At 51.4% G+C, this 8,753-nt stretch overlaps 1 protein-coding gene across 1 annotated transcript; it reads right to left on the bottom strand.

Annotated features, from left to right (window-relative positions):
• Positions 1-3,627: 3,627 nt before the first annotated feature.
• On the bottom strand, positions 3,628-8,273 carry PAFAH1B2 (platelet-activating factor acetylhydrolase 1b, catalytic subunit 2 (30kDa)). Its single transcript, XM_009578568.1, has 5 exons — positions 8,185-8,273; positions 7,363-7,452; positions 6,370-6,486; positions 5,271-5,393; positions 3,628-4,621 (listed from the first exon to the last, which is right to left on the bottom strand). Exons 1-5 carry the CDS (start codon positions 8,263-8,265, stop codon positions 4,343-4,345), a joined length of 690 nt encoding a protein of 229 aa, XP_009576863.1. The 5' UTR covers positions 8,266-8,273; the 3' UTR covers positions 3,628-4,342.
• Positions 8,274-8,753: the final 480 nt, after the last annotated feature.

Below are 8,753 nucleotides of genomic sequence, written 5' to 3'. Positions count from 1 at the left end.
TCCGCTCCGGATTTCTGCGCAGGGGCTCCCTCAGCCTCCCCTCCCGGTTGCAGCACCCATCACCACCGGAGGTTGAAGCGATTCGAAGTAACTTGGAAGTTTTTCCACGGCTCCGTTCATTGGGGAGGCAGGAGTGATGCCACGCAGCGTTTCAGCATGCATCTCCCTCAAACACCCCCCGTCCCAGCTGCCGACCAGCTTCCCGCCTACAGTCCTCTGTCTAAGGGCTTTGTGGCCATTACCTCATGTTTTACGTGTATGTGATTGGGTTTTTTGGTTTTAAATCCCCTGCTGAAACAGCTCAGCCCCACGTCATCTCGTAGAAAGTCATTTTCTAGGCTTGAGCTGACATCCAAGACCTCTGCTGCCGGTTTCCCTCTATTCTCTGCGGGACAAATGTAAAGAGACAGGAGTGCTGCTGCTATTGTGCACTTTATTTCTAATGGTCCTCTCACCGAGGATCCCAAAGCACTTTTCAGAGTCTGCACATTGTTTCCAGGTTACGGGTGGTGACGCTGACAGCAGATGGAACGACTTGCTCGGGGACAGACGGACGCCCAAGCAGGAGCTAGAAGCAGAACTCCAGCCGACTCCTAAGCTGCTGTTCAAACTTGAGTATCGCCCCTGCTGGGATGAGTGTAAGTTGGATCGCGTGGTGACATGCGTTCCCTGTTCGTTTCAGGGCTATTGAAAATACATCACTGAGCAATCAAATACAAGCTGATGTCCTGTCGAGGGCCAAAGTACCAGTTACCTTCACCTGCAGAACCTTGCTTACAGCTTTGGGTACAGGACCCAAGCTCTGCACAGTGAAAGGAGAGGAAAAACAAACAAACAAAAGCCCCCCAACAGAGTGGGGGGAAAAGAAGAGCCATTAAAGGAGGGGCGAGGGCCCAGCTGAGCGTGACTCCGAAGACCCCTGGGAGGGGACGCTGCGAGTGCGCCTGCGGGAGGTTTGTTTGGCAGCTCCGTGCGGGGCAGCACCTCCCCGGCCCCCGCAGAAACGAAACAGAACGAGCCACCAACACAGAGAGGGAAGGAAAGACGCGGGCGCCTAGGCGCACACACACACACGCTGCGACACGGTGGGGTGAAACATTGACATTTATATCGAAATATGCACTAACAGAGTGAGTTCTACCAGCCGATGCATTTTTGCCAAAGCAGAATCACAATTTTTTTGTCCCGGGGAAGGTTCAGGCGGTGAGCGGTGAGAGGGCAGGGCCTCCAGGCAGGCAGGGAGGGCAGCGCAGAGGGAGGGCAGGCAGGGAGGGCCTCGGTTCACAGACGGTACGGGCTTTCCTCCTCACAGGTCCCATCCCGCGGTCATCCTCCCGTCCCCCTGGCAAGAGACTCTTCCTGTCCTTTCACATCTTTTGGTTTGTTTTTCTCTCTGCTGCAATAAATATGAAACTGGCAACGCTCGCACAGATGGAATAGCAGGCTCCGGCACGGAGCTGTCAAATGCAACCGGGATGTTTACGGAGGGGAGAAGCCCCACAGGGCCGGTTCCTTCCCAGCCAACCCTGAACAATGACACGGCACCCGCTGGCCGGGCAGGGGGAGCCCAGCCCCGACCCCAAGGGACATCAGCGGCCCAAAGCTGGAACCGAAGCTTTTCTACACGTCTTGCGACGAGGCGCTGGGTTTTTAGTACTAGGTCAGCGAGGAGGGAGAACCCCTCCTTGCCCTCCCACAAAACCTCGCAGTTGTGAGCGAGACAGTTTCTCACTAGGCAGCGACAAGCAGAGCTAAAGTCTGAGCGGAGAGGAAGCCGTCCTGGCTTTCTTTACGCAGCGCCAGCAGTATCGGAGACGGTTACGGGAGCAGAGAAGGAGGGCCGTGAGCACTGAACCAAGCACAGAGCGTGGCACCTTAGCAAGCCAAGCCTAAGCAGAGCCAGCAGAGCCGTCCTCAGTCACGTTGCGGAAGGCTCAGGAGCCTGCCAGACCTCTCGGTCCCCTCGGCACCCTGCCAAGAGGGGCTGACTCACAGCTGAGCACAGCCTCGGCTGCCCGGGTGCCGAGTTGAGAAGTCAGAGCTTTTTACTGGAGTACGTTCCTGGTTAGCATCTCTTTAGCCAAATGCAGAGACAGCGGGGAGGGAAGCAGGGATGCGTAGATTAAACTAGCACACTGCCTTTTCACGCAAGCCTAGAAACCTGAAAAGCTCAGCGGGAGCAGAACGTGTTTTATCCCGTCTCCCTAAGGGGTGCGTGGGGGGTGGGAAGTCCTTTCCCCAGGAATCCTCCACTGCAGTGTATTTTTGATTTTCCACTCTCCGTGGCCCCAACTTCTCCAGCCAGCATCTTATCGGAAGCGTGAGCAACGTTCCCTTAAAGCCCGTCCTGCAAGGCAGCAGAGCTCCAGAGCGCAGAGGCCGAGCGAGCCTCGGGGAGCAGCGCGTCCCTAGGCTGGTTCGCGAGGGTAGGACTGTAATCCCTCCTCTACCACGGCACTCCAAAACTTCCTATTTCTGATCCTGGCAAGTGGAACGCTTCATCTTTCCTTCATCTGTGTGTAGATCACATATACTGGAAACAAAACACACACTATGCATGCAATCCAGGCAGAAATCCTGCTATGATCAAATCTACAGGAAGAGGGGAATGTAGTGGGGACATTAAAGTATTCCTTAATGCTAGGTTATAGAATGCTAGGTTATAGACTGCATTAAACACCAGCACCCTTTATTATAAAAAAGGGCAGACAGACTATATACAGTACCTATGTACTTCATTGCAGCAGGGCACAGCAAGCAACCCGGACACCTAAACACCCCTCATTCGGAACACGATATGAAGCGCCCGCTAAGAAGCCATCCGTTCCTCTGCGATTTACCTGCCGAGACGAGCACGCGTGACCGCAGATCCCGCTTACACGGAAGCCGCTGCGTTGGCGGCTCTCGGCCAGCTACCACAGCATGAACCACAGCGAGGTCTGCGCAGCACCGCCAAGCTCCGACTCTGGCAGGTAAGCCAAGGAGGAACAGACTAGGTTTAAAATTGTTTTATTTGCAAGTGTAGTTATCTATTCACCTAGGGCTCTGCCTTCTGGGTCCAAACCAATTTCTTTCTGAAAAAGAGAACCTTTCACTTTTAAATGAAAGGCTGTTTTTCATAATAGGCTGCAACCAGCCCTCGTTACAAAAAAACCAAACCAAAATCCCACCTAGTCGCAGCCCCTGTAGGAGGGCACCTGCCCCTCCGGCTCCCTCGGCTAGAGGCGAGGAGCACTGTCCAGGGCGGGAAAAGCTACAGCTTGACTTCACTTTTTACTGTAAGAGGCTCCATAAAATGTTTATACAAGTAAAACAGAAGCGATAAAGAAATATACACCTTGGAATCTGTAAAGCTTCGGACTGATTTAGGCCTTGCAGACGGCGGCTATTCATATGGGTTTCCTTTAGAAAAAAAAGGATGTAACAGTCATACTTAAAAAAAAAAAGAACAACGAACAGCACTGCAAAGAGCCCTGCGGCACAGGCATCTCGGAGGAATGAAAAGTCAGTTCTAGAGTAGCGAGGAAGTGACTGCCTTGTGCGGTGTTTACTGGATAATTAAAATCCTAAACTGAGCAACTGCTAAAAGCCAGCGACACCACACGCAGACAGGAGCAGAGAACAGGACAGCCAGCAGCATCTGAATGAGAACATCCCCAGGGAAAGCTACGTGGGAGGAAAGGTGCCCCGGCTAGTAGGCATGGTGAAAGAAGCACAAGAACAAGCACCTGGGAGTGTCACACGAGTTCGGTTAACCGTTCGTTTCTTTACATTTCTGAATTCCAGTTTCGTGCTGCTTCAGAAAGAAGGAGTGAGAAAGCAACACGTGTCACTTAAAACCCCCCAGGAAAAAAAAAAAAAACCCAGAAACCTTTAAAAGGTGGGACCGAGTTGGGAAAAATGCATCTGTTCTGGCTTTTGCAAGTGGAATGTGATTCTTGTTCACAGGCTAATACACAGAGCACAATCCCTACAGCCGGGAACGGTGAGCCAGGAGCTGTGCGCGGGCTGTCAGAGACAGGCTACAAGGGTTCTAGGACAACCACAGAGCAACAAGACATGAGAGGGGCACAGAGTGACAGCCCTGTTCTCAGTTTAAATGAGGAATGGTTTAAAAGTAAAACTCGTCTTCAGCTAATTTCCTCCTGCAATAAAACCAACCAAGCCGGCCCTCGTATGTACAAGACCAGTTAAACATTAGCCTTCCCCCTCAAAACACTAGGTACGAACATCCGGTAACATTCTACAATGGAAAGTGCTTTAAGAAAGAAGGATTCTGTAGTGCCAGTGACAGAACTGATCTGATGGGCTGGGTGATGCTGTTAACGCTGACGTCAGCTACTCAGGCCAGGGCAGCTCGTTTCTCCTCGGGGGTCTCCTCCAGCAGCTGCATGATCAGTTCATGGAGGGGTTTGCAGATCTTTGCGTAGCCCCCTCCCGTCAGGTGCAGGAAATCAAACATGTCGTGGTACGAGATGGTGCCATCTGAGTGCACAAAGCCGACGTCCACATCCAGAAGCTGGACGTTGGGCAGTTTGGGGAGCGAGGCTTTTAGCAGATGATTCACCTTGGCATTCTTCTGCCGCAGCGGGTTTGGCTTCTCTCCACGAGGTAGCAGGCCCTGGCACAACAAGGAGGCAAAAAAGAGCTTCATACGACTTTGATGGCATAACAATGCCTGCTTTCCCTTCCAATTCAGGCTGCCTTTCGAGATTTAAGAGCTCTGTGACAAGAGGAACTCATCCCTTGAATCAGACTTTGTCCATCAGACCTAATTTGAAATGCAACTGAAGGAGGCAGATGAGCTACAAGCACAACTGGCGCAGCACCTGCTTCCTTTTTTTTTTTCCCCCTTAATGTATCAGTTGTGCTCCTTGAATAAGCTTTCAGCAGTGCACTGAATGCCATCGCCCAGCTTCTCAATAGGAGAGGCACCGGCTAACCTGCCGAGACAAGGAAGCCAACCAGGATTTCCAATGCCAGCTCTGATCTGGACACCTTTTTTCCCCTCCCAGGACTCCTTCAGCAACATTTCTAAGTGGGACAGCAATACCGCTGATGGGAATGACTACACCCATCTCTGGAGGGGCTGAAAGGACGACTTCTGCAAAGCCAAGTGACCGAGGGGAGGCACGCACAAAGCAGAAGACAGATAAAGCGACTGCCCTCCCCCGTAACGGTCAGTAACTCCCAGTATGGCAGAGGCACGCTGCAGAGAACTCGGGGCTTCCTCAGAGCAGCTTGTTTTCACAGCGCTCCAAGAGACGTACCAGTACAATAACTTTGGCCTGTGGCTGCTGGGTGTTTATCAGGCGCACGATAGCCTCGATTCCACCTGCTACTTCTTCTGCTGTGTTTTCATGATTATTTGTTCCAACCCAAACAACAATGACCTACAAGGAGAAAAAACGTTTGCAACTTTTTCAGGACGAGTTGTAATAGGCTTGCTGACCCTGAAAACCCTGTATAAACATCATCTGCGACCAGCAAGCTACATGAAGAGCCAGGCTTAAGGCTAAACCCAGACTGCAAGAGGTCTTCAGCTGTCAGTTATGTTTCCGAAGAGCATCTTACGAGCTTCTGTTTTGGCCCTCAGTAAGGACAAAGAACTGGTACTACTGAAGCTTTTCTGGACAGCCTAAGAGATGTCTGAGCCCACCCCACTTCAGAGCCTCCTGGCCACCATACTCGCAGGAGCCCACACTGGTCAAAAAGAGGGTAACGTATATTTATGCAGTATAGCGTAAGCTCCTTAGGGAGTAAGGAGCTCCGCTTTTTGCTTTAAAAGATTGTAAACTGTTAAATAGCAGACTCGAATACGAGCGACACTGCCTCCCTACCTGGGGCATGTGCTGCGTAACGGCACCTTGATGCACTGTCCACCGCCTTCACTAAAGATGCCCGCAACGGGGCTGCAGCTGTAGGTGCAGACTGGGAAGTTGATCTTCACCACGCATCCCGAACACCTTTGCTAACTCTTTATCAAAACCTTCACCACCCCCTTCTGAGGCAGAGAATGCATCTCAGGCCCGAGAGACACACTGCAACTCCAAACTACGCCTAGCTATAGTAAATCATAGGCCTGATCAGCATTTTTGCTAGGACTAGAAGGTGGCCTCTATTTATTGATGATACCTTCCAGTTTGCACGTTCAGCAGTGTAAACCCGTGTATGAGACGTACAGCTCTGTTCCCAAACAATTCTGGTTTAGCCAAACACATTTCAATACCTGACGCACACTCAGTGCCAACGGCTGCTCAAACAAAAAGTTCCGTCAAGAGTAACAGCTCACTCAGTTCTGCACCACTCAAGCACTGAAGTCTCGTCTAAGTCAGCACAGGGCTGCCTGCTTTGGTTTTCTGCTTATACCTTCGGTTTAATGTTCTCCAGTTCACCATTCTTCAGTCTCCATAGAACGTGTCCTGTGGTGTCTCCACCAATCCCAAAATTCAATGCATGAAGTGGTGAGAAGAGCTCTCGCCATATCTGCAATCAGAAATCAATTTGCTATTTCAAAGCAGCATCCTGATCATGAAAGACACCACACAGGCAAGTGACATCTTCAAGGACAAAGAAAGTAGCCGCCAGACATCCTCCGAAAACTAACTTCCATAAAGGGCATTTAAACACAGGACGAGGCTTTACTCGAGGTCCAGAAGAGATGGAGCTGCTGATGTTCAAACACTCCGTTCTGGCACAAAGGAAGGGGAAGTGCTCTCCAGCAGCCATTTGCCCAACTTGTCAGAGACACAGAGAGTGCTGGACCTGTTGCAGACCACCGTGTCCCTCCCTTCCCTAAGTACAGGGCTTCTGAAGCAGGTATCTATGACCTGAAGAACTCCTTTTCATCACCAGGTAAGAAAACTAGAAAAAACGGAAGCAGCTCTCGCAGACGAAAGCTGCTCCACTGCCACCACGGCGGAGCAGCAGAACTCTTCTTTGCCCCAACAGTTTTAGAGAAAAGCCAGTGTGCCAACGCCTATAGCACCCCAAGGGCTACAGGGCTAAAAGTGTTCTGGCCACGCAAGATACACCTACAGAGATTCTGATGGCGTGCCCTCGGGAGTTTGGAATCTGAGATTCAAGGAACTAGCAAGGGGTTGTGGCACGTGTGTCAAAATGGAGGCAGTCAGTAACGGCTTCAGAGGAAGACTGCAAATGGCTTACAGAGATAAACCGGCAAGACTTTGTACAAGCACTGGGAAGCTAAGGAAGCAGGGGAGAATAAACTGAAGGGATGGCAGTAAAATCGGAACAGAACAGAAGCCATTGTCAATATTGCACGTGATCAGCAGTTACTGGATTAGTGAGAGAAACACTCTAATTCCTAGAACCCCACCATCCTCCCTCCTTTAACGATACCTCATACTGCTGTAGCAACTGCACCATGGAGTCACCCACGAAGAGCACGTCGGGCTCCTTGTCTTTGCAGTCCAAGACAAATCTATTGTGCTGTTAAAAGAAAGCAGCAAGGTAAGCTCCAAACGATAGTTCCTCATCGGTATCTCTGCTGCAGGACAGAAAGGGACAGTTGCCCAACCAGTTTCCCCTGCTGCCGGACTGTCCTATTCCCTCCAACACCCTTCCCTGCATTAACCCGTCAACCGCTGGACGCTCCTCCCGACTACAGAGACCCCAGCAACAATCTTGGTTCCAGTAAGAGCAGCACCTACACGCTACACGCACGTAAGCCGTGAGCCTGTCAGACGCCCATTATATTCAACAATTACAGAAGAGAGAAATTAACGGTTAGTCACTGCAGCGGGTATCCTCTGGCTATTTCTCCCTGTCTAGGAGAAAGCGCCACAGCAAGGGACGGGCAGTCCAGACACTTCGCCTCTGCTATTTTCAGCTTCGTCACTCCCTCGCAAAGACGCACGCTGGAAAGCGCTGCTTTGCACTTTGTTTAACACAGGGGCTGGCAATTTCTAATGGGCCAGCTGGAGTATTTTCTGAAACGGTTTCACAGGCCAGCTTTCAGGTCGCGCAACGACGCTGCTTTTTGCCTTGCTTCATCGTTCCAAGACAGACACGTACCGGCAGCCTGCCAGCTTTGGGGCAGCAGAGCTGTTACATCCTCGGAATGGGAACTGTGGCCAGACGGGGCCCGTGCAGCGCTCACCCAACAGCCCTCCCAGTAAAGAGGAGTCGACCTCATACGACCGCCGCCCCTCCCAGCCTTACCTGTGACATCCACCTGTCGTCTCCCTGAATATCTTCAGCGGCGTGTGGAACTGCGGCTGGGTTTGAGTCTCCCTGGTTCATTCTGTTCCTGCGGAAAGAACGTTTCAGACGAGCTGCTTTCAGCGGCTATCGCAGCGTGCTAGCGCTGGGGAAAAGGCTGGCTGGTGAGAAACCGCTGCACTTCCTGACATTCACAATGGACAATTCATGCCTATTCCTACGCGTGTTGACTTCTGGCTGACAACAAAATACATTTTATTCCAAGCACGACCGCCAGACCGACTCCGCAGACAGTCCTCCTGAAGCCATCTACCGACTGGCCACCTAGGCATGCGAATACAACGTTATGAAAGCAAAGCAAAGCTCATTTCAGAGGATGTTCCGCAGAAGCCCACCTCAGCTACGCAAGGCTTTAATAACGTAATAATAAATGCTAATAGTCTGAGGATTAGCCCCTATTAGTATCAAGATATCCAGCTTACAACTACTGAGCTCCGCAGTTCAGGTGGATTATCTGGCTTCAGGAGACAGTGCATCACAGCGGTATTGATCCCGACGGATCTACACCA

Source organism: Fulmarus glacialis, unplaced genomic scaffold (assembly GCF_000690835.1).
Source record: "Fulmarus glacialis isolate BGI_N327 unplaced genomic scaffold, ASM69083v1 Scaffold45295, whole genome shotgun sequence".
NCBI lineage: Eukaryota > Metazoa > Chordata > Aves > Procellariiformes > Procellariidae > Fulmarus > Fulmarus glacialis.
Note: the sequence above shows the minus strand (reverse complement) of the source record. Positions and strands in the feature narration are given on the sequence as shown.